This window comes from Balaenoptera ricei, chromosome 11, assembly GCF_028023285.1.
Source record: "Balaenoptera ricei isolate mBalRic1 chromosome 11, mBalRic1.hap2, whole genome shotgun sequence".
NCBI lineage: Eukaryota > Metazoa > Chordata > Mammalia > Artiodactyla > Balaenopteridae > Balaenoptera > Balaenoptera ricei.
The window spans coordinates 16,790,826-16,817,801 of NC_082649.1; the positions used below are offsets into that span (position 1 = coordinate 16,790,826).

The following is a 26,976-nucleotide window of genomic DNA, read 5'->3' on the forward strand; positions in this document are numbered from 1 at the left end:
TAAAATAATGAATGATTTAAAATAATTGAATGGCTAATGTCTATTTGGAAAATGTGGTTTTCAAGAACGATTTATATCCTTGAATATTCTATATAAGTAAAATTTTTTGTTTTATAATGAGGCTGTAATGAAAGACATTATCAGATTGGACTGCCATTGTGTTGTTTATGGTGTGATAAATAGACACATAGTTCAGAAGTCTTATTATAATACATTTTTTTGAAGCAGTTGTAAGAAAATCCTGTTTGATGCTAGATGGGCTTGTTATGTTTTAGGGAACTTACGTGCACTAACATCAGTTTCCAAGGGTATGCTTGTGAGGAAAAGAATTAACACTGTTTTCAATCTTTTAGAAAAGCTCAAGAGGAGAACAAGAAAATAGTGCTTGCTGGATGTGTTCCTCAAGCCCAGCCTCGTCAGGACTACCTTAAAGGGCTGAGCATCATAGGGGTAAGCTTGCACCTGATAGGAAAAAAGACAGTCCTACATTGTTAAAACTTGTCATGGCTCCACATTTTGTTTTCTATTTCTAGGTTACTTACAAGCTAGGTTACACTTCTGGCTGTCCTTAACATACTTTCCCTATTGCCACGGAAACTTTGTCATGTCTGTGTAACGTCTGAACCTAGTGCGAAAACATATTCTAGGTTCTCTCATTTAAAAAGAAAAAAATCACACAATAAAAAGCCATAGTATGGAATTTAAGGTCGTTAATTATAGCCTGGTCTTTGTGTGTCCAGCACTATCTCTTGCCATATCATACTATATAGGTGTCTTTTTTGGAATGTCCCACTTCCATCTTACTCATCCCCCAAGTCGTGGCTTCACCATTACCCCTTCTCTCAGCCTGCCCTGACCGCTCTGCGCAGGCCTCGATAATCCTGTCTCTGGGTTCCCTTCACTTACTATGCAGTTAACCTTTCATTTGTTCTCTCAGCATTTCACAGAGTCGTATTTTTGGGGTTAACTTATGTGGTTTTTTGAATACAGCCCACCTCTCTTTTTGAATTATTAGCTCCACGCTGACAGCTTTTCAGTCTTTTTTTTAAACTCCCACCACGTTTCTCCAGCCTTTCCCAAGGTGCCTGAAATACAGTAGGCATCCTTTCAATCAGTGTTTGGTGACTGACTGAATGAAAGAAGCTTCCTTCTGTACTTCTGTTGTTGGTGTGCTTCTTCCCCTGTTGGGCAGTAAGTTCTGTGAAGTCAGGGGATGACTACTTACTATAATATCTTCCTTATTCTTCATGGACGTCACTGTTCACAAATGCCCAGAGGTAGTTAGCATTCAGACAGTACTTGCTGACCAAATGGTGGTGTTTCATCCTTCCCTCCATTCTGCTATAGCTGTACTTGCTGTGCTTAGTAATGATCTTCTTTTAAAGAGGCTCTATTAATTTAAAAAAATATATAGAAAGATTGTATGCTCATGGAAAAAATTGTATGAAAAATTGGCATCTGGATTGAGACTTATTGGATTTTTTTCCTTATTTGATATACTATTGATAGGTTCTTATACTGTATTCTCAGTGTAGTGAACGTGTTTTCTGCTGTGAAGTCCTTACCCCACTGGCAAATTTAATAATCTTTGAACAAACATTCTCATGTTAAACAAACAGAACCTGAATGTTTGGGAACTTTAGTTTGTTTTCACCACTTGTCTGTTTACATTTTGATTTCTCTTGGTTTAAGGAATGAACTGAATATGGACTCCTGAGTTATCTTTTCATGTCAGACTAACTTTCTCCATAAACATAATCCTGCTGTGTTAGGGAAATAGAAAACTAGTTAGAATTCTGTTTTCGAGATAAAGCGTGGTAAAAGCTTGGAATTCATCTTTGAGTTCATCTCAAGGAATTAAGTTCCCAGAATAGTAGAATTTCTGTAGTATGGCAAAAGTCTCTTCTCTGTGTACATTATGGTAACATTTCCCTGAACTCCACTGTGTGTTGTGAAGAGCTTAGTGTATGTGAGGATGTTGGGGAGATTCTCAAGGTGGTGGGAGAGAGGATACCCAGTGCTGGTGATACGGAACACTATTTTCAGGGATGATGTAAACTCGTGGGTGTGGCAGATAAACATATTTTTTTCCCATTTAATCTAGCATGCTTTCTGTTTTGTCTCTTTGTCTCATTTTATTACCATTAAAATTCTTTATATTTATTTAGCTTCTTTGTAATTGGAGAAACAATACATGTTTGAAAAAGTGAATAGAAAGAAAATTCATAATCCTCTCACCCTAACACAATAATTATCCCCTTCAAACTTTTAACCTCTGCATATTTTACTTAATTGTAATCTCAAAACTATTTTGTGTCCTTATTTTTCCATGCGATTTTATTCCATGAGCTCTTTAACCATTTTTAAGTCCTGTGTTAATTTTCTGCTGAAGGATATACCACAAGTTACTTAACTGTTCTTAATTGTTGGATATAAGTAGTTTTCTAATTTTTAGGAAATGTACATCATACAACAATGCTCATAAAGGGCTTTTTAAATTAAAATCAGTATATTGTGAAAAGTTTCCAAGAGTAGAATTGCACTATCAATAACAACATTTCGGGGTTGTAGTTTAATTATATCTTCAGCATTTGGTATTATTACTAAAGTATAAGATTGTTCTTTGTCAACATCATTTTATAGAGCATTTTTATCTGTGGCAGCTATATGACATCTATCACAACTGACTCTTTATATATAAAAATTATGTACAGGAGAACTGAAAAATTTGAAGAAGATTTGGAGAAGGAAACCAATATTATTTATAATTGGCGTTTGGAGAGATCTATTTCTGAATATAATTGTTGAACTGCTACAAAATCAGAAACCTTCTGAAACATAGTGAGTTACAGTCAAGTAAAGAAATGAATTATATTGGTTTACACAAAGAAAAAACAATGCTGAAGTGTAAAAAAAAAATGTGAAGGTGTTTAAATTCATTGACTTGGGAGCCTGTTTTTAGGAGGATGTTTAGAATTGTATTGCACAGTTGATTTACAGGCTGTGTGAAGACTGTTATTCCTTCACAGAATTTTCCTTACAGAGTTTCTGTGATGGAGGGCGTTAATAGAGGTCGAAGGAAGACCAGCTGTAACTGTATTCTGTGCTTTCACCTCCTGCTAGGATTTGTCTGTGTTGCACCACATACAGGGAGGATGGTCTGCTCTGTTGACCAAGTGATAGAAATAAAAGGCTGCCTTTAGATGGTGAGCAAGGTACTTATTGCACACTTGAGTTAAAAAGACAAGTCTGTCCTATGTTTGCAGGTGCTCCTGGACTAAGCATTTAAGAAGATGTTTAATAAGGAAGAATGATATTTGTTACCATTGTAATGTTAATTTCCACCCATATCAGCCTTTAGAAATGGGACAGTTAATTTGTTTCCATAATCAGAGAGGGCAGTGTGGTGAGGGCCCTTAGTAATTGGTGATTTGACTCCTGGGCTTTATATTATCATCTGTGGTAATGTCTCCTGAATCTAGTTGTGATTAATATTATCTGTGTGGTGGGACGGAGAAAGAAAATAACAGAATATCAACCAGAAGTAATACCTATCAACCTCTGGGTCCAGAAGAACTGGCTTTGGTGGCAGTAATCTTTAGGCTTCTCCCATCCGGGTTTTTTTTTATAGCGGGAGAGGAGAAAGAACAGATTTGAAAACGTATTATGTGTTGGATAGAAAGACCTTTTTTTTTTTTTTTTTTTTAAATCATTCAGGGCCACTTTGGACAGAAGCTCTGATTCTTTTAAATTTTTTTTTTTAATTTTATTTATTTATTTATGGCTGTGTTGGGTCTTTGTTTCTGTGCGAGGGCTTTCTCTAGTTGTGGCAAGCGGGGGCCACTCTTCATCGCAGTGCGTGGGCCCCTCACCATTGCGGCCTCTCCTGTTGCGGAGCACAAGCTCTAGACGCGCAGGCTCAGCAATTGTGGCTCACGGGCCCAGTTGCTCCGCGGCATGTGGGATTTTCCCAGACCAGGACTCGAACCCGTGTCCCCTGCATTGGCAGGCAGATTCTCAACCACTGCGCCACCAGGGAAGCCCCGAAAGACCTTTTTTTAACCAAAACTTTTCCCCTAGCATGATTAAATGAAGTATATCCAGAATATAAATTTATAAAAACATAAATTTATAGGTAATCAGTGCAGAATCAAGATCTTTTTCATTTTTATGGGATCTTGAAACATTTTACCTTATAGTGAAAATTTTCATTTCTCTCTTTTATTCAAATAAAATTTATTTATTTACTTATTTATTTTTGGCTGCGTTGGGTCTTCATTACTGTGTGCAGGCTTTCTCTAGTTGCGGCTTGCGGGCTCTAGAGCGCAGGCTCAGTAGTTGTGGCGCACGGGCTTAGGTGCTGCACGGCATGTGGGATCTTCCCAGACCAGGGCTCAAATCTGTGTCCCCTGTATTGGCAGGTGGATTCTTAACCACTGCGCCACCAGGAAAGTCCCTTCATTTCTCTTTTGACAAATACTTATGGTTAACTATTCACCTTGGAATTAGTTTTCATGCAATGTCACTTTTTTTTTTTTTTAAATCACTTCTCTTATTTGTTTACATTGGTTACTCTGTGTCCAGCTGTAGATAGTTCCAAGATGTTGTGACTATACCTATTGAATGCTACTTTTCTTCTCTTTAGTTTGTTTTTTGGCAGGAAGGTTTCTTTTAGCTTAGTCAACCAGAAAGGATGTTCTGTTTTAAAGTCTGGTAGCAAAAAAGAATAATAGACTTCAGAGCTCAGAAAGCCAGGCTTTAAATCCCAGGGCTGCCACATTATTGTTTTTTCTATTCAGCTAGTACTTACTGAGTGCCTACTAAGTGCTAGCTACTGTTCCAGGTGCTAGGAATGCAGTGGTATATAAAATCACCAAAGATCCCTGTCCCCGTAGAGCTTACATTCTAGTTCTTGGGGAGAGAAATCTGGTTTGAGCCTAGAACATCTTCAGCCTCCTGGAGAACGTGGTGGGATGGGTCCCTAGACGATGGGGAGATTGATCAGTTGGGAATTTCTCTGTAAGGTTCAGATGGAAATACACTTTATGTCCATCAGCTGGGAGTTGTGTTAGGAATAGATGGCTGAAATAGTATTTATTTGCTTGAGTTCTGCTTAAGGTAGTGTTATTTCTCAATTCTTATAGTAGTCATTATTGATAGGCATGACATTTATTAGGAAGGTTGGTTTTTATTCTGTCACAGGAAAGCATGTTTACAGAATGGTACATTTTGTGTAGATTTTCTGAGCTAATAAAGACTGCATCTGAAATTGGTCTTGGCATTGATTCATTAGGCTTATCTTTGTATAATATCTCTAGAAATCCTAAATAAACTGTGAATTAATAAACAGGTTGTAACATTTAAAAACATTTTTAAAACATGCAATTCAAAACAGAATACACAGTTAGATGCTGAAAATTTGTATATGACAGAACTTCCTGATGTGCCAGCTGTGAGCCCTGCAGGCAGATGCATATTTTCTTTGGAGAGCTGAACAAAAATGTGGTTTAACACAGGTGTCCACTTATCTCAGGGACTCTTACCAGGTTGATTTGCAGTGGTTTAAACATCTTTTCAGGCAGGCTGCTCTAATCCTGAAAAGTCAGACAGCATGATGACTCTTTCATATGTGAATGCTAATTTTGAAAATTATGTGTATAAATAAAGCAGCATTTGAAAGAGGATACGTTTTAGAACATTTCTATCATATTACTGTATTCCAGAAGGTAAATAAATTCATGAAATGGAATAATGTCACGGTAATGGTGGCATCGATATTGAGGGCAAAATTTTAGAAACTCTCCTTCTCCTATTTGTCTCTACTTCATGTCTTCTGATATTTCTTCATGTCATATTCCATTTTTTTTACCTTTAATTATCAAAATGGCAGTATTGTAACAGAATGACATGTAGATTTAAAAGCCCATTCATTTTTGTACCTTCCTAGATCTGTTGTTTTTACTTTTTCATGGCTTCCTCTAATTTTATCTATATGTGTATACATTTTTCACCTACTGAATTATAAAAAGGTAGTCTAGCATACTAGGAAGAGCATGGATTTAGGAGCTAGGTTACACAGGTTCATATCCCTGCTCCACCACTTACTAGCTGTGTGACCTTGTACAAGTTACTTAACCTCTCTGTGCCTCAGTTTCTTCATCATAGAATGGAGGTAATAATAGAACCTAACTCCGAGTTTTGTAAGTTTTAAAGTATTTAATACACATAATGTGCTTAGCATGGTCCCTGGCACATAGTTAGTGCTCTGTATTAGCATTTTAAAAAAAATTTAATTATCTTACTAGTAGAGTTAACACTGAGCACAGCTGTGTGCCTGGAATGAAACTATTTGCTAGAGATACAGAGCTGAATAAAACTTGTCTGTTCCTTAAAGACAGTAAAATCTGAAGAGAGCTGCAAATAATCATGATAAATATGCATAGGGATAAAGTCTGGTGGGCACACAGAGGTTGAAACCGTTCTTGACCTGGGTTTCAAAGGGTGAGTAGTGGTTTGATGAATGGAGAAAGGAGAGAGGGCTTTTGAGCAGAAGCAGTAACGTATCTAAGGAAAAGCATGTGTGCTTCAGGGTGCCTGGAAGGGAGAAGGAATAGCAAGAAGTGCACCCTGATTTGAGTGTAATTTGGAGGCGCTAATTTTAAGAGGTATAGCTTGGAGTAGTGCAGATGAGTGATAAATAGGGTGGAAAGAAGGAGTTTGCATTCAGTGAAATGCTTAAGTCAGAATCAGCATGACAGGGTGAAAGAATGAGGGGGAGGGTAGGGGTAAGATAGTGTGAAAAGGTAAGTGTCAGAAGCAGTATAATCTAGTGGTTATTTCTATATGCCCTTTATTCATTATATGTTAATTATTTTCTTGTAGGTTATTGATACTGATTTTTTTGTTATTTTAAGTATGATTTATTGAAATATAATTAACATATAATGAAATCACCTCTGATGAATTTCGTATAGAACATTTCCGTTGCACCGGAAATTTCCCTTGTCTCCTTCTGTGGTCAGCTCCCCCACCTCCCACCCCCAGCAAACAGTAAACACAGCCCTCGGAAACCACTGTTCTGATTTCTATCCCTATAGTTTTGCCTTTTTCAGAATGTCAAATAAATGGAATTATAGGCATACCTCAGAAATATTTTGGGTTTGGTTCCAGACCACTGCAGTAAAGCGAACATCACAGTAAAGCAAGTCACACGATCTTTTTGCTTTTCAAGTGTATATAAAAGTTGTGTTTACACCATACTGTAGTCTCTTAAGTGTGCAATAGCATTATGTCTAAAAAATATATCCATACCTAAATTTTATTTTATTTAAAAAAATTTACTTGGCTGTGCTGGGTCTTAGTTGCAGCAGGTGGGATCTTCACTGGGGCATGCGGGATCTTTAGTTGCGACACGCGGGACCTTTAGTTGGGGGCGTGTGGGATCTAGTTGCCTGACCAGGGATCGAACCCGGGCCCCCTGCATTGGGAGCATGGAGTCTTAACCACTGGACCACCAGGGAAGTCCCCATACCTTCATTTTAAATAATGCTTTATTATTAAAAAACGCTAAGCATCATCTGAGGCTTCAGTGAGTCACAGTCTTTTTGGGGGTGGAGGCTCTTACCTTAGTGTTGATGGCTGCTGACTGATGAGGGTGGTGGTTACTGAAGGTGGGTGACTGTGGCCGTTTCTTAAAATAAGAGAACGCTGAAGTTTGCTGCATCGACTGACTCTTCCTTTCATGAACAGTTTCTCTGCAGCCTGCAATACTATTTGATAGCATTTTACACACAGTAGAACTTTCAAAATTGGAGTCAGTTCTGTCAAATCCTGCTTCTTTGTCAACTAAGTTTATGTAATAGTCTAAATCCTTTTTTGTCATTTCAGTAATCAATTAAGTTTGCTGTCTTATGTGGGCGCCGTTCATGCTGCCGTAAATTAATTACAGTAGTGACATTAAAGACCACTTATCACACATCACCATAACAAATATAATAATGATGAAAAAGTTTGAAGTATTGTGAGGATCACCAAAGTGTGACACAGAGACAGGAAGTGAGCAAATGCTGTAGGGAAAATGCTGCCAGTAGACTTGCTCCATACAGGGTTGCCATAAACCTTCAATTTATAAAAAACTCAGTATTTGGAAAGTGCTGTAAAGTGAAGTGCAATAGAATGAGGTATGTCTGTATGTGTTACTTTGTTTCTTTTTTCACTTAGCATGATTCATTCAGTACTCATACATGTTGTGATTATTATCATTATTTTTTTTAACATTTTTATTGGAGTATAATTGCTTTACAATGGTGTGTGAGTTTCTGCTTTATAACAAAGTGAATCAGTTATACATATGCATATATCCCCATATCTCTTCCCTCTTGCATCTCCCTCCCTCCCACCCTCTCGATCCCACCCTTCTAGCTGGTCACAAAGCACCGAGCTGATCTCCCTGTGCTATGTGACTGCTTCCCACTAGCTATCTATTTTACATTTTGTTGTGATTATTAATAGTTTGTTACTTTTTATTGTATGGAATTATTTCACTGTATGGATGGACCACAGTTTGTCTATCCATTGAGCAAGTTGATGGAAATTTGTGTTGTTTCCCGTTTGGGGCTATGAAGAGTAAAGCTGCTGTAAACATTCGTGCACAGGTCTTTGTGTGAGTTATGTTTGCATTCTCCTGGGTGAATACCTAGGAATGGTATTGCTTGGTCATATGGTCAGCATCTGCTCAGCCTTTTAAAAATTGCCAAAGTGTTTTCCAAAACAGCTATACTATTTTGCATTTCCACCAGCAGTTCATTTGCTTCACATCTTGACCAAAGCTTGGTACTCCCAGTTTAATTGTAGCTGTTGTACTAGGAATGAGTAGTATCTCATTGTGGTTTTAATTTGTTTTCTCTGTTGGCTAATGATGTTGAGCATATTTTCTGTGATTGTTTGATATCCATATATCTTTGATAAAGTGTTCGAATTTTTTATCACCTTCCCCTCTTTTTTGGTGACCTTGAGTTAGGAAACTGTTTCTTAGGTAACCACATACAGCTATTTCTTAGGACACAGAAGAAAAGAAATTGATAAATTGGACTTTATCAAAATTAATTCCTTTGGCTCCCCCAAAGATACCGTTAAGATGAAAAGATAAGCCATGGACTGGGAGAAAACATTTCCAAAACACATATCTCCTAAAGGGTTTATACCAGAATATCTAAAGGACTCCTAGAACTCAACAGCAGGGAATCAACCTATTTTAACTTGGGAAAATTTGTGTGTCTCTTTATCATTTTTCATTGACTTTTAAAATTTTGATATATTAGAAACTTGGAATTTGAGGTAGAGGGGAATGAGTGGGTAATTTCTCCTGTGGTTTCAAAACTTAAACTTAAGTTTCCGGGATCTAGGAACAGGTCTGATAAAGTATATATTTTTTCTTTTTCTTTTAGACCTTCTTTTTTTTTTTTAATTATGGAAAGGATTTGTTCAACTCTTCACTCTGTTTGCAGTTTACTGTGGTGGACACTTACAAGCTCCATAAAGCCAGGGATTTTGTTTGCTATTATTTTACAGCTTTACATATTTTACATTAGTTTCTGTACTTAGTGCAGCGTCTGGCTCAGTAAATACTTATTGAGTGAATATTTGTTAAATATCAAGTATGCATTTATATTTTTCCGTATTGTTCTCAGTTATTCCAGCAGCATTTATTTTTAAAATTTCCTTTCCCTCTTTGATGATGCTAGCTCTTATCATGTTTGTTTCTTAATTAATGTATGAGTTTCACATGTCCCATAACAAATTACCACAAACGCGGTAGGTTAAAACAACACGCGTTTATTATCTTACGATTCTGGAGATAAGTCGGGCATGGGTTTTACTGGGCTAAAATCAAGGTGTTGACAGGGCTGCATCCTTTTCTGGAGGCTCTAGGGGAGTCTTCTTCCTTGCCCTTTCCAGCTTTTAGAGGCCACCACATTCCTTGACTTGTGGCCCCCTTCTTCCATCTTTAAGGCCAGCAATGCAATGCCATCTCTCTCTGACCCTTCTATCTTGATCTCTCTCTCTATCCAGGGATGGGAAAGATCCTCAGCTTTTAAGGACTCATGTGAATAGATTGGGCCTATCTGGATAATCCAGGTTAATCTCATCATTTCAAGGTCCTTAATCTTAACCACACCTGCAAAGTCCATTTGCCATGGAAGGTAATTTACTCTCTGGTTCTGGGATCATGACTTGAACATCGAGAGACCATTATTCTGCCTACTACATGCAACATTGTTTACCAGTTGATGTTTTACATCCCTAATGTGTATTTCTGTTTGAATTCTAGTACTACTGTTTTCAATTTTAGTATTACTTTATATATAATTTTTTACTTTATAACATGTCCTATCATTTAATATAGCTATAATATTCTAATGTCCCAAAGAATGTTTCTCTATGTAATTGAATTTAGCATGTTGATTTTAGTTTCTTAAATATGCCCCACCCCCACCCCCTTCGAGAAAGTTTTATAGGTATTTTAATTGGATTTAAGGGGGCAAAGTTCCTGGTACTGATCCCCATTTTGCTGGCATCCATCTAGCCTGGCCTCATCTTTCACTTAGTAATTTTTATCTCTTACTCAGTGTTCGTCACTCACTGGTACCATTCAGGTAGAAAATATGCTTTTAGTGGTGTGTGGAATGTGCTGTCATATAACTTTTGATGAAAGGGCTATTTGTACCACTGGGGAAGAATTTTTCTCAATGAAGAGGTGAAAGAAGATGAAACTGTACTGGCAGATGAGAAAGTTTTTTTGAAAAAGTTAAACCACATGTAGCATCAAATGCTCTTTTGTGTAACATGAGTAAACTTGTTCATGGGCTTGTGAATTCAAGAAATCTTTCTTCCAGCAGAGTTAGCTAGTGACTGCTCTGGACTTCTCCAAATTTAAGAGATTTGGAAATTGAGCTCTCTTCCAATACCATTTATAGAGGTAGGGACTTCCCTTAACAGCTTGAAGGAAAATTTTTTAGAGAGAAAAATATTTTTTTTACCATGAAGTCAGTATTGAACTTTAACCTGTCAAATGCTGATTATTGGATCAAGCTCCCATTATGGTAAAAGTGAAAAATCTGAACATGCATTTAATGGAAAAGGCTTTTTATAGTATAGTTCTTAACAGAGGTAGAAAGAAAGGCATTTTTTTCTTTTAAAGGTTGATAGAATTTTTAGGTGGTTTTAAAGTGTTGGTCTGATATTTCTTAATTAGAATGAAATGACAGGTTGTCCTAGTTTATTTATATACAATCAAAATTAAGAGAGCTAATGAGAGAGTTCCTCTGTATCTGTGTTGATGTGTATCTATAATTTATTAACCTTTGTTACTCCTGAAAGGATTTGAAGTGTCTTGGGATAAAATCAAGGGGTAGTAAAACCCCAGCCAGATTCATACAAGTATAAAAAGACTCACACCAAGTAATAGAGAAATGTGGATAAAGAGTGGTCTTTGCACATTTTTGATAGAATTAGCCTGAGCGATGCTACTGAGATTGTTCTGTTAACCCTCTGATCACTTCCTTTCTCAGGTGGAATGTAAAGTGTAACCGGCACCACATGAGCTACAAGGTCTCACATAGTCTTCCCTCCCTGATTATCTGACCTCATCTCCTACCACGATGGCCCTCATTCGCCATCACTTCTGTCTCTCAACCCCTGTATGTGCTCTTCCCCCTGGAGGTTCACGTTGGTGCTTCTGTGTTATGGTTCACGTCCCAGCATTAATGCTGCCTGTCCGGAGGTTGACCTGGACCACTGTAGCAAAATTGCCCTCTCCTCCTCCAGCCACTCCCAGATTTTATTTTCTTCGTAGCATCTATCATGATAGGAAGTGAACATTTTCAGTTGTTTACCTGTTTGTCTCCTCCAAATAGAATGTAAGGCCCATGAAGCAGGGACTTGATATTTTCACCATTAGATCCCCCATTCCTAGAACAGTCATAGTACTTGGTTGGTGCTTAATAGATATTTATCAAGTGAATGCATGCACAGCAGAGGTGATTGGTGGGTGAGCGTTTGGGGGAATAGTTGTTGCCTCGTTAACTTGAAAGTCCAAGTTCAGTTGGATATCATTTTGTGATCAGTTAGTAATGACCTCGGTGTGTAAAGGAAAAGGGAAATTCACAAAACGTGCCCCTTATGTGCCATTCCTAGATAAGATATACTAAGACCACTTGGCTAGAATTTAGCAGGATACCTTCATGCCTTAGTTCCCTCAGCCTAGGAAATAACAGTAAGTGTCTACTGCCGAGGGATGTTCTGAGGATTAAAAGTGATGGTGCATGTGGTGTGTTAGCACGGAGCGTGGGACATGGTAATTGCTCAAGAAATGTTAACTATCATGCTGTTATTAGTAGTCTGGTTGCAACTTATCTAGTTGCTGGTTGTTCAGAAAAAAAGATACTTCAAGTGCATACTAAAGCTGAACTTCTGACTGCAGGACAGTATTAGCCTGTTCCCTGACTACACTTTTATTTTAGCCTAGTTGGCAAAATTGTGTTTGAGGTGTGTGTTAGTTTCCTAGGGCTTCCTTAACACGTCACCACAGACTTGGTGGCTGTCTTAGCCATACTCTAAACCTGCACTTTCCAGTGTGGTTGCCAAAAGCCACAGGTGAATATTTAAGTGAATTAAAATTAAAATTCAGTTCCTCAGTCACAGTTAGCTGTGTTTCAAGTACGCAGTAACTACATGTGGCTAGTGGCTACCATGTTGGAGAGCCCAGTGTGTAAACATTTCCGTCCTTGTAGAAAGTTCTGTTGGATAACACTGCTCGAAACAATTACGAAACTTCAGAATAGCTCTTTTATTTGCTTTAGGTGGCTTTGTATAGGTTTGTTTCTTCAATATATGTTGAGTTATAAATTTGGAGTAGTTCATAATAGCTGAATAGAATATTTTTATGGGTTTCTCTTAAAAGTTCTGCAGCAGAATGACTCATTAATATTATTTATGAATTGTTTATTCGCCAACTCCTTTCTTCATTGTCAAGATCATATGGAGTCAGTAATAGAACATACCGCATGTCTTTTTTTTCCTGTAGAGTTATAACTAAGTGCCTGAAGGACACAAGATACTCTTTTATTTATTTTATTTGAATTATATGCCAGAGACTAAGCGCTTGTGTATTCAGGACTACAATTTATAGTGTTAATTAGGAACAGCTTTCCTTTTCTTCCCAGAATGAATTCAATATATTCCTCATTACTGTATGTGAATCTTGAGTTTGTTCTCACTCAGGACTGCTTTTTCTTCTCTCCCTGCCTCCCACCCTGTTCTTTATGCCTCCCAGCCTCTGCCTCTTCCATTTAATTCCCCCTCCCCTGACTCTTCTCTTTCTTCACGGTCTCCTCTTCTTTCTTTTTTTCTCCCACCGCTTCCTCCAGTATTCTCCTTACTAGAAATGGAAGTGACACAACATTTTCTTTAACGCATTTAATGAACATCCCCCCTGCTTTTTTGTAATCAAATGCTTTTTTCTCTTTTTCTTAAAGTTTGGTAGAGCCTTCCTTTTGAAGTCCTGGTTCCCCCCCACACCACCCAGCGATTACTGATCAGGTGTAGGCAATATCTATTTTTCTGCCTTAAAAGTGAATGTGATAATCAAATACTTTTTCAAAGTCAGAGGATATATTTTCAGCTTGATGCATTTCAGAACTGATGCATTCATGTCAATTCTGTGTGACCATTAGGGTAAAAGAAAATCTTCATCTCTTCAACACCCACACCCACGCACACACTTAAAGTTTTATTTTGACATAATTTCACACTCACAGAAAAGTGGTGAAGATAAAGAATTAACATATACCATTTACCCAGATTCCCCGCATGTTAATATTTTACCAAATTTACTTATTCTTTTTATATATAGACATTTTTTCTGATCCTTTTGAGAGCACGATGTAAACCTGATGCCTCTTTACTTCTAAATATCCTTGTATTTAAAAAACAAGGCTATTCTCTTATATCACTATAGTCTAATTATAAAAACCAGGAATTTAACATTGCTAAAATACTATCAGTTAGTGTGCAGACCTTATTCAGATCTTGTTAATTGTTCCAATAATGTCCCTTATAGGGAAAGAAAGATCCCAGATCTAGACCCAAAGTTACATTCAGTTGTCAGGTCTCTTAAGTCTCCTTTAACTGGAACATTTCCTCAGTTTTTTCTTGAGTTTCATGACCTTGACATTAGAACATTTGACCACCCTCAACCTTTTTTGGGGGGGATGGTGGCAGTAATAACAGCCCTTTTGAGATATAATTCAAACACCACACTATTCTCCCATTTAAATTGTGTACTTCAGTGGTTTTTAGTATATTCACAGAGTTATGCGACCATCACCACAATCAATTTTATATTATTTTCATCACTCCAAAAAGAAGCACAGTACTCCTTAGCAGTCCCTCTCATTTCTTTCGCCGCCCGTCCATGGGTAATCACGAATCTACTTTGCCTCTGAAAATTTCCCTATTATGGTCATTTCATATGCGTGGAATCAGACAATATGTTGATTGATTTTTTTCCTTTTTTCCTCTGGCCTCTATCCTTTAGCATAATGTTTTAACATTATTAATACTTCATTTCCCTTTATGGTTCAATGACACTTTGTTGTGTGGTTATACCACCTTTTGTTTATCTATTCATCAGTAGATGGGACTTGGGTTGTTTCTACCTTTTGCATATTATGAATAATGCTGTGACTATTTGTGTACAAGTTTTGTCTGGGCATACGTTTGCATTTCTCTTGGGTATCCAACTAGGATTGGAATTGCTGGATCATATGGTTTAATGGTTTGAGGATCTGCCAGACTGGTTTCCAGAGCAGCAGCCCCATTTTATTGCATTCCCAGTAGCAAGGTGTGATGTGGGTTCCAATTTCTCCATATCCTTGCCCACACTTGTCACTGTCTGTCCTTTTGATTATAGCCATCCTAGTGGGTATGAAGTAGTATCTCATTATGGTAAAATATACACAACATAAAGTTTACTATCTTAATCAATTTTAAGTGTACAGTTCAGTGGCGTTAAATACATTCACTCTGCTGTGGAACCATCACCAGCATCCATCTCCAGAACATTTTCATCTTTCCAAACTGAAAATCTATGCATGTTAAACAGTAACTGCCCACTTCCTCCATTGTGGTTTTGATTTGCATGTATTGGTTGGTTAATGATGTTGAACATCTTTTCATGTGCTTATTGGCCATTTGTATATCTTTCTTGGAAAAGTGTCTCGTCAGATCTTTTGCCCATTTTTAAATGGCTTATTTGTCTTTTTATTGAGTTCAAGGAGCACTTTATATATTCTAGATTCAGGTCTCTTATCAGGTATATGATTTGCAAAAATTTTCTCCCATTTTCTATGTTGTCTTGTTATTTTCCTAGTAGTGTCCTTTGATGTACCAAGAGGTTTTAATTTTGATGATGTTCAGTTTGCCTTTTTTATCACTCATTCTTTTGATATAATAGTAAGAAACTATTGTCTAATACAAGATTCATCTAGATTTATGGCTTTGTTTTCTTCTAAGAATTTTATAGTTTTAGCTTACCTCCAACTTTTTAACCTTTTAACTCCTCCCTCCACATGTTATTCTGACTTTTCTCCAGGGTACCTGCTTCTTATTTGGTCCATGTGCTACAAGATTGGGTGCAGTACTCCCTTTGAACTGTGATGTCTCCAACTGCATAGGAAAGCATTTTTGTTTTGGTTCCATTATTGAATTATTTCATATTGTACTTCTTTTATTCTGTCTTTTCCTCAACTGATATGTTGGTCATTCACCTGCATTCACTGGGAAATTTGATCAACTCTTCCTTCCTTATCCTACCTATATTTCTAATATCGTGGGCAATCTGAGTGTCCATGTGGAATGTCTCACCAACACTCTAACCTTACTTCCTTACTTCTCAACTCCAGTGGTTATCACCTTTATCAAACTCTTTCAGCAAATTGTTCTCATGACTAGATCTTGGACCTTGCTGTTCTTCAAAAATACTAAATGCCTGTATCTCTACTCTGTTATAACCTCCTATTCTCTTTTCTCCTTTATCTCTCTCCATCCTCACTCCTCTTTCCCACCTTCCCTTTCCTTTCTTCCTTCCTTCCTTCCTTCAACCCCCAGCCGCTTTATTTCTCCTTTCTGGCTCTGCTTCTTTCTCTATCTAACCTATACTTAAAGTTTCATGTTATCCAGCAGAGATAGTTTCCTTTTTTCCGTGTCCTTCACATCTGTCCTGTAAATCTCTGTGCTATTTCCCCAGCCTTTTGAACCTTCCTGGCACTTGTTAGATGTTTAACAAATGATGAGTGAATGAATGAATGATGGAATGAACAAACCTTGGGTCAATCCATTTAACTGTTTGGTTCCTACATAAGATCTGCTGGGCCCTGAGGAAAATGACAGCTATACATGGAGTCATTGTTAAAAGTTCATGGTATCTAATTTCAACTGGTATCTCAATACCGTAGCAATTTTTATGTGTTTCTAGTCTTCTCTCTCTCTCTCTCTTTTTTTTTTTAACCAGGTATTAAACTTTTAACAGGTATTTTAAGCATCCACTCTGTTCTTATTTAACAGTATGCTTTCTCACTCATGGCAGATGAACTTGCTTCTTATTTCACTGAGAAAATTGAGGCCAACAGATGGGAATCTTGTTTTATACCCTCTTTGACTTCTACAAGAGTAATAGCATCTGTTTTCAGGCTTCCCTCCTAACCCCTTGTTTCAGAAGATGACTTGGCCCCTCTCCCATTCTGGCTTGTGTCTCTACTACCTGTGTTTTGGATCTTACCCTCTCTACTTCCTGAAGGACCTAGCTCCATCAATTATTTCTTCTATCTTCAATTCCTTTTAATCTATGGCCTTTCTCTCCTCAGCATGTAAACTTTAAAAAAGAAAGGAAAGAAAGAATTAAATATACTAACACATGTATATTCAATTTTTTTTTTTTTAGCTATCAGGAGTCCTCTTTCTCTTTTTTCTACCCAGCTTTTTGTAAGAGTTGTCTGTATGAGCTGTCACCATTTTCTTATTTATGATTCATTACTACTGAACTGGGTTCATTGACCCCCTTATTGTTAAATCAGGTATACCCATTTTAGTCTTTATGTTACTTGTTATCTCTGAAGCATTTGACACTGTTGGCTACTTCTTCCTCTTTGAACTCTCTATTATCCTGGGTTTGATCACATTCTATAAGGAAGCCATGTGGATTCTCTTAATAAAACCGGAACTTAATGGTTCCAGTGGTTCTAGGTGGACACATCCATCTCCAGTTAGGTAGGTTTGTTTAGGACTAAAGATCTAACTTTCTCTGAGATTTACTTTGCCTTTGACAATTTCTCAATAATTATTGTTACTACTACCATCATGCTGGGCCGAGTGGTCACAGGCAGAGCTGGATTCAAGTGTGTTCTCTCAAGTCTTCCCTTATTTCCTGTAAGGCACTGAGGCCAAAAGAATATTTCAAAGAGATGTGACATTGCATTTTAAATAAAGTGTTTTTTAAAAGGTTCTTCTTGTCTCAGTTGAGTTCATTGCAACATCATTGTATAATAATGAACGATTAGGAGTAACAAAAATGCTCATCAGTAGGGGAATTCATCACTACTGAACTGTATGAATGCATTATGTTATATCCATATGTGAGAGAGTAGGCAGCTAGTAAAATGAATGAAGTAGACCTAGATGTATTGATGATGTATAGAAAAAAAAATCAAGTGGAGGTCTGTTATTTTATCTGTCATCTGTCTATCTGTCTCATAATTTGTTACGGAAGAAAACGCTACAGAACAGAATTATGTGTAAATGTTTAACACTTGGTGTCTACTCATCAAACCGTTATGAGTGATTTCGTCTGAGGAGTGGAAATGGAGGGTGTTATGAGTTACTTTATTTCCTTTTTATATTTATATTTTGTGATAAAACAATAATGATTCTGAGGATTTTAAATGTAGAAGAAATATCAACTTATGACCTTTTCTTACCTGTCTTGCTCTCCTTCCTCTAGCTTCTTGGGCTACAATCTTTGCTTTTTTCATTTTCCTTCCAAACTGTAGCCACTCTAACTGAATCCCCTTAGTGGGCTTCTCCTATCTGAATCCTGTTTATCCCTCAAGAGTCATCTCTGATTCCCTGAGAAGCATTGCTGGATTACTCAGACGTGTTTTATTATCTTCCCTTTGTGTTCCCATGGTACCCTGGGAAATCTTCCTTAGTCACTTGTGTCTAGGGCAGGAGCTGTTATTTGATTTTGTATTCCATGGACCTGAGCGGGGTACCCAGCACATGGTAGAAATTCATTAAAAAGGGTTTCAGTGTTAAAATAATAAAGCATAAAATTTGGAGTAGATCTTCTTAATACCAGCATATGTCCTTTTGTGTAGGTTGTCATATTATGCTATTTTCCTTGAAGCTCTGTGTGAAGATACATGTTTTACTTAAACTGCAATTTATATCTCAGGATGTGTTGAGTTTATGTTGATAGGCTATCCTAATAGAACTCCAGGCAGTTTATTTAAATGTAATATTATTTCTTCAACAATTGGAGGACAGGAGAGTGATAATTTCATACTTCATTGTAACACAAAACAATACGGAGTATTTCTTATAATATCTCCAAATGCATTAATTAAAGAAAACTTGCATTTGTGTGCTTCGAAATGTGTTATGTTGACTCAAGCAGAAGGATAAACAAAAATTGCTGTTTCTTCTGCATGTAAATTGCTTGTCTAACAGTTTGTTTTCTTTTTAGGTTCAACAGATAGATCGTGTGGTAGAAGTTGTGGAGGAAACAATTAAAGGTAATTGTTGAAAGTCAGATAAGCACATGTATATATTATTTGAACTGTATTATAAAATACTACTTAGTTAACATTGTTAAGTATTTTTATGAAAGTTATTTGTTGGACAAAAATCATAAAATTTTGTCCTTGACTGCTTTGTGCATTGACCAATCCAATAGAGGAGGCATATATTTGGTTGGCTTATAAATGTCAGGTATAGTCTTTTTAAAAAATCTTATTTTTATTTTAGTGTAAAATAGATTTAATTTGAACCTCAGATCAGGAAGACAGAATTTAATTTTAAAATAAGGAAACAGCTTTATTTTCAGTTTTATTGAGATATAATTGACATTATTTGCTTGTTTTTATATCACGTAATTAGTTGTAGTTATCCCTTCTGAAAGTACTTTAAAAGTAGTATTCAATTTTGATTCCTCTTCTATGTATAATTTTTGTAGTTACAGAAAATAGAATTATGCTTTGATTGTTTTATTAGCCAGTGTTCTTTGAAACCACTGAGGAGTAAACCATTCTTAATTCTGTGGATTAATTTGTAAATATAGTCTACTTTAAGTGAATTGAGGTTCTCACTTAAAATTTTAACCATTTTTTTTAATAAATGGGAATTTGTGTTTTAAAAAAAACAGTCTACTTCCATCAAATTGAGATTTTTAACCACATACTTTTTCTTCTGGCTTGTATTTACTACCTTCCACATGCTGTTATTCATTAATTTTGAGTCTTTAATTTATTAGGTGACCACAGAATATGAGAATTTTAGACTATACCTTAGTCTTCCTTGAAATCCTGAAATAAAATGAAATATCATGATTAAAAATTTGTAGCATTGATAACTTTGAATTTTTTTTTTCAAACTATACCTCAACCCCATCTTGTAAGGTCTACAAGTATCATTACTAACATTTATTGTGCACTTACAGTGTGACAGGCACTATGCTAAGCATGGAGTAAGTCATTGAATTTTACAACAGTACTGTGAAGTAGAGTGGGTACCTCTGTTTTCCTCATTTTTTAGAAGAGGAAGTTGCAACATAGGGGCACACAGGTAGTAAGTGGCATAGTTGGAATCTGAATCTAGGCAGTCTGATTCCGATGCCTGTGCTCTTAAATTTGACACTACGTTCATACTATACCATGATTGCTGTGCTCTCTCCTAGTTGAGAATCACTGCCTTAACGGTTCAGTTTAGCTTCTTAAAGCAGTGCTTCAGGATGCTTGAGGGTATTGTTGCTTGAGTACCAGGCATATACTAGCCACTAAATATTTTTAAAAAACTGAATGACAGTAAAGATCATACAGGAGAAAATCTAGGTGACCATAGGTATGGCGATTACTTTTTAGATGTAACACGAAGGCATGATCTGTGAAAGAAATAATTGATGAGCTGGACCTCATTAAAATGAAAAACTTCTGCTATGCAAAAGTCTGTATCAAGAGAATGGGAAGACAAGTCACAGGCTGGAAGAAAATATTTGCAAAAGACATACCTGATGAAGAACTGTAATCTAAAATACACAAATAACTCTCAAAACCCAACAACAGGAAAATAAGCAACCTGATTAAAAAATGGGCCAATGACCTTATCAGAAACCTCACCAAAGAAGATACACAGATGGAAAATAAGCATATGAAAAGATGCTCCACATCATATGTCATCAGGGATGACACCAACCAGCCTGTTTCCTCCAAGAGTTAACTCATTAATACAAATTCAGATTTGCTTGAAAGGGGCTTATTATGAATAACAAAAGATGCTCCTCTCACCCTATCACTCAGGAAATCATAAGAGTTTTAGGAGATCTGTATCAAGAACTGGGGATGGTGACCAAATATGTTATTTCTTATATCACAATATCACAGAATGCCTATCACCTCCAGGTTGGGTTAATTAGGGATAGCATCGCACTGAAGAGTTTTGCTTCAGTGGATTTATTGGAGAGACTGTAGTTGGGTTTAATTGTGATAGTCTACAGCAAGAGATGAGTTGAAGATGAAGTTGCTGTGGGTGTTCACTGGCAGGTTGGTTTGAGGGTGAGAAGATTGATGAATTAAGTCTTAGTAATACAACAGGAGAATTTCAGAGATGGGAGAAATAATTTTGTTAGATGCCCTTAGTTTGCAGATGAGGAAGCTGATCCAGGAAGGGGTTAAGGGACTCATCTGAGATCTTCTTGTTAATGGAGATCTGGGCCTGTCACTGAAACTTCCGTTCTTCACTTTCTATTTCTACTGCCAAGACTTACAAGACAGCACAAGTTAGTGAAATAATGTGGTCCTTGTAACAGTTAACTACTTATTGGTTGTTTTTCAGTAAGTTACTTTTCTGAGACTCAGTTTAAAATGGAGAGGATTAAATGGAGAAGACTTTTGAGAGACCTGGGATGCACTAGGGGAAAATTCATGTTAATGTTTATTTCTTACTCTCCCCTTAATACTTAGGGTGCAGGAATAATCTGACTGACCTTCGATTACAGTCATGCTCCTTTCAATCAGACTGTATATACAGCTGTCATTTTCTGGGAATATCTCACTCTCCTGTATGTGTACCTTCAGTGGTTGCCTGTTACCTACCAAATTAACTTGTGACTTCTGCCTCATTCTACCATTTCCACTTTTTCTTCCATTAATTCTGTACATACACCTTTTGCTCCAGTCAGCTGTACTGTTTGATATGTCTTGTATATTATTTGCAATTTGCTTCACATACATCTTAGGATCTTACACAGAAGTGGATAAGTTCTGTTTCCCTCCAGATCCATTCCCCACCCTTCCCCACCTTGATGTGTGTCCATGGAGGCAGACCTGTGTGGACTGCATTGGTAGGATCCTTGCTACCTGGCATCTAGTTGGATTTCTGCAGTTAGAGGTTGGGGGTGTGACTAGAGTGTGAACTGGAAGGATTTGTTCCCCTCTCTCACTCCCTTCTTCCCTGCCCATCCTAACCTGAAGGTCACAGCTCCTGTCAGGTGGCCCTCTCTATTCATCTGTTTCTCCGGGTTCCTGTAACTCTTCCTTTCCTTTGCTTTTTCAGACCCAGGGGTGAAAACACACCCCATTGTTGCTAGCCTGAGAGGATTGCATTGTCTCTTGTTGGTTTTCCTAACCTTGCCAAACTTTAGTAAATAGTCCCTTTATTAAAATCTCTTCAGTTATGCAGTGTGCCATCTGCTTTGCTGGGACCCTGATTGATAAATGCTCCATGGAGAAGAAGGCTCTGCCCAGGAGGGCCAGATGGAATACAGCCTGACTAGAGGATTCTGCTGTAACTGTCTTGTTTCCACATTTGATTCCTGTGGGGCTGTCTTCATATGTCTTCCTTGAAGGGGGTTTGGACACACAGCCTCTGCCACAGCCTGTTTGCATTCTTCTTGTGGTATACAAAATAGTATTTTAAAAAAAGGTATTAATAAGGTACATTGGTGATAAAAACATTTAAATCTATTGTAATTACAAGAAAACCAAACAAAGCATATTCCCTTTGTATCTGTCTTGGTTGGAACAAACTGGAGAATTTAAGATATGCTGAATGAGTTCTCACTGTTTAACACTAGTGGCCTGAAAATTCCATCCATTTATAGCATTTGCTTTAGGAGACACCCTATTATAACGACTTTGGGATTTTCTTTTGTATCATCTTGATAGTTGAACAAGATATGTAACTAAAGCTAAGGGAAGAAGTACAATATTTAAAGGATTTACATTTCTTTCTTTTTTTTTTTAACATCTTTATTGGAGTATAATTGCTTTACAGTGGTGTGTAAGTTTCTGCTTTATAACAAAGGGAATCGGTTATACATATACATATATCCCCATATCTCTTCCCTGTTGTGTTTCCCTCCCTCCCACCCTCCCTATCCCACCCCTGTAGGTGGTCACAAAACACCGAGCTGATTTCCCTGTACTATGCAGCTGCTTCCCACTAGCTATCTATTTCACATTTGGTAGTGTATATATGTCCATGCCACTCTCTCACTTCGTCCCAGCTTACCTTTCCCCCTCCCGTATCCTCAAGTCCATTCTCTAGTAGTTCTGCGTCTTTATTCCCGTCTTGCCCCTAGGTTCTTCATGACCATTTTTATTGTTTGTTTTTTAGATTCTATGTATATGTGTTAGCATACAGTATTTGTTTTTCTCTTTCTGACTTACTTCACTCTGTATGACAGACTCTAGGTCCATCCACCTCACTACAAATAGCTCAATTTCATTTCTTTTTATGGCTGAGTAATATTCCATTGTATATATGTGCTGCATCTTCTTTATCCACTCATCTGTCGATGGACACTTAGGTTGCATCCATGTCCAGGCTATTGTAAATAGAGCTGCAGTGAACATTGTGGTACATGACTCTTTTTGAAGTATGGTTTTCTGAGAGTATATGCCCAGTAGTGGGATTGCTGGGTCGTTTGGTAGTTCTTTTTTTAGTTTTTTAAGGAACCTCCATCCTGTTCTCCATAGTGGCTGTATCAATTTACATTCCCACCAACATTGCAAGAGGGTTCCCTTTTCTCCACACCCTCTCCAGCATTTATTGTCTGTAGATTTTTTGATGATGGCCATTCTGACCAGTGTGAGATGATATCTCATTGTAGTTTTGATTTGCATTTCTCTAATGATTAATGATGTTGAGCATTTGTTCATGTGTTTGTTGGCAATCTGTATATCTTCTTTGGAGAAATGTCTATTTACATCTTCTGCCCATTTTTGGATTCGGTTGTTTGTTTTTTTTGATATTGACCTGCATGAGCGGCTTGTAAATTTTGGAGAATAATCCTTTGTCAGTTGCTTCATTTGCAAATATTTTCTCCCATTCTGAGGGTTGTCTTTTCGTCTTATTTATGGTTTCCTTTGCTGTGCAAAAGCTTTTAAGTTTCATTAGGTCCCATTTGTATATTTTTGTTTTTATTTCCATTTCTCTAGGAGGTGGGTCAAAAGGATCTTGCTGTGATCTATGTCATAGAGTGTTCTGCCTATGTTGTCCTGTAAGATAGTGTCTGGCCTTACTTACATTTAGGTCTTTAATCCATTTTGAGTTTATTTTTGTGTATGGTGTTAGAGAGTGTTCTAATTTCATTCTTTTACATGTAGCTGTCCAGTTTTCCCAGCACCACTTATTGAAGAGGCTGTCTCTTCTCCACTGTATATTCTTGCCTCCTTTATCAAAAATAAGGTGACCATATGTACGTGGGTTTGTCTCTGGGCTTTCTATCCTGTTCCATTGATCTATATTTCTGTTTTTATGCCAGTACCATATTGTCTTGATTACTGTTGCTTTGTAGTATAATCTGAAGTCAGGGAGCCTGATTCCTTCAGCTCTGTTTTGCTTTTTCAAGATTGCTTTGGCTACTCGGGGTCTTTTGTGTTTTCATACCAATTGTGAAATTATTTGTTCTCGTTCTGTGAAAAATGCTGTGGTAGTTTGATAGGGATTGCATTGAATCTATAGATTGCTTCGGGTGGTATAGTCATTTTCACAATGTTGATTTTTCCAATCCAAGAACATGGTATATTTCTCCATCTGTTTGTATCATCTTTAATTTCTTTCATCAGTGTCTTATAATTTTCTGCATACAGGTCTTTTGTCTCCTTAGGTAGGTTTATTCCTAGATATATTATTCTTTTTGTTGCAATGGTAAATGGGAGTGTTTTCTTAATTTCACTTTCAGATTTTTCATCATTAGTGTATAGGAATGCAAGAGATTTGTGTGCATTAATTTTGTATCCTGCTACTTTACCAAATTCATTGATTAGCTCTAGTAGTTTTCTGGTAGCATCTTTAGGATTCTTTATGTATAGTATCATGTCATCTGCAAACAGTGACAGCTTTACTTCTTCTTTTCCGATTTGGATTCCTTTTATTTCTTTTTCTTCTCTGATTGCTGTGGCTAAAACTTCCAAAACAGTGTTGAATAATAGTGGTGAGAGTGGGCAACCTTGTCTTGTTCCTGATCTTAGTGGAAATGGTTTCAGTTTTTCACCATTGAGGACGACATTGGCTGTGGGTTTGTCATATATGGCCTTTATTATGTTGAAGTAAGTCCCCTCTATGCCTACTTTCTGGAGGGTTTTTATCATAAATGGGTGTTTAATTTTGTCAAAAGCTTTGTCTGCATCTATTGAGATGATCATATGGTTTTTCTCCTTCAATTTGTTAATATGGTGTATCACACTGATTGAGTTGCATATATTGAAGAATCCTTGCATTCCTGGGATAAACCCCACTTGATCCTGGTGTATGATCTTTTTAATGTGCTGTTGGATTCTGTTTGCTAGTATTTTGTTGAGGAATTTTGCATCAATGTTCATCAGTGATATTGGCCTGTAGTTTTCTATCTTTGTGACATCTTTGTCTGGTTTTGGTATCAGGGTGATGGTGGCCTCGTAGAATGAGTTTGGGAGTGTTCCTTCGTCTGCTATATTTTGGAAGAGTTTGAGAAGGATAGATGTTAGCTCTTCTCTAAATGTTTGATAGAATTCGCCTGTGAAGCCATCTGACCCTGGGCTTTTGTTTGTTGGAAGATTTTTAATCACAGTTTCAATTTCAGTGCTTGTGATTGGTCTGTTCATATTTTCTCCTTCTTCCTGGTTCAGTCTTGGAAGGTCGTGCATTTCTAAGAATTTGTCCATTTCTTCCAGGTTGTCCATTTTATTGGCATAGAGTTGCTTGTAGTAATCTCTCATGATCGTTTGTATTTCTGCAGTGTCCGTTGTTACTTCTCCTTTTTCATTTCTAATTCTATTGATTTGAGTCTTCTCCCTTTTTTTCTTGATGAATCTGGCTAATGGTTTATCAATTTTGTTTATCTTCTCAAAGAACCAGCTTTTAGTTCTATTGATCTTTGCTATTGTTTCCTTCATTTCTTTTTCATTTATTTCTGATCTGGTCTGTATGATTTCTTTCCTTCTGGTAACTTTGGGGTTTTTTTGTTCTTCTTTGTCTAATTGCTTTAAGTGAAAGGTTAGGTTGTTTATTTGAGCTGTTTCTTGTTTCTTAAGGTAGGATTGTATTGCTATAAGCTTCCCTCTTAGAACTGCTTTTGCTGCATCCCATAGGTTTTGGGTCATTGTGTTTTCATTGTCGTTTGTTTCTAGGTAGTTTTTGATTTCCTCTTTGATTTCTTCAGTGATCTCTTGGTTATTAAGTACTGTATTGTTTAGCCTCCATGTGTTTGTATTTTTTACAGATATTTTCCCATGATTGATATCTAGTCTCATAGCGTTGTGGTTAGAAAAGATACTTGATATGATTTCAATTTTCTTTTTTTTTTTTTTTTTTTTTTTTTTTTTTTTTTTTTTATATGCATAATTTCTTTAATGTTATGCTCTCTTTTATTTTCTCAGTTAGCTTTCTCTGGACTCTTAATTAGCTCCTATAAATTTCTTGTGATTGTTTTTCCTCCTATTTTTCTTTTTTTTTTTTTCCACACACACACACTGTATTTTATTTTTACAAGAGATAAATCGACTGACACCAAGCATTGTACATGGATGACCACAACAAAAGCAACAATGATTGCAATTACCAAACATGAAACACACTCATACTATGTCATAGTATTAACATTCAGTCCAGTAATCCTCCACTGTAACAGCTCCTTTACTTTGCAGTGAAAATTGATTTGTATATTCTTTGCCTCTGAGTCCTTGTGGAATTTTTTTTTTTTTTAAATTCAGACAGAAAGTCACAAAAATTATACTCATGCTCATCAGTTCACTCAGTCCCATGTAATTAATTTTTTTTTTTTTCATCTTGATCTTTTGTTAGCACTTTTATGAGTTCATCAGTTTTTCATTAGAGTTCTGAAAATGCTTATTCATTCAGTTCAGCAGTACAGTCCGTTACCAGAAACCTGTACTTGTCAGAGTCTTTTCCATGTATTTCTTGAAGATGAAACCCTTTTATAGGAACATATTTGCAAAATCATCAGAGTACACCCAGAACTGTCTGTAAATGACAAAAGACTTAAAAATGACCACGGTTAAAGATTTGATGACAGTTCATAATAATGCAGTTGACAAGAAAATTAGTTATTTCTGAGATATACATTTTAAAGTAATAACTAGGATTATTACTTATAACATTATACCAGAACATATAAGATTTTTAGAAATTTCATGTAATGTCTGA

At 36.8% G+C, this 26,976-nt stretch overlaps 1 protein-coding gene across 2 annotated transcripts in view; it reads left to right on the plus strand.

Moving 5' to 3' along the window:
• CDKAL1 (CDK5 regulatory subunit associated protein 1 like 1) overlaps positions 1-26,976 on the plus strand; it is a 648,187-nt gene that overhangs the window by 167,093 nt on the left and 454,118 nt on the right. For both annotated transcript variants that reach the window (XM_059940691.1, XM_059940692.1), the window contains 2 exons: positions 354-450; positions 18,800-18,848. In XM_059940691.1, the coding sequence (XP_059796674.1) occupies positions 354-450; positions 18,800-18,848 (146 nt within the window). The remainder of the gene's footprint in view (positions 1-353; positions 451-18,799; positions 18,849-26,976) is intronic.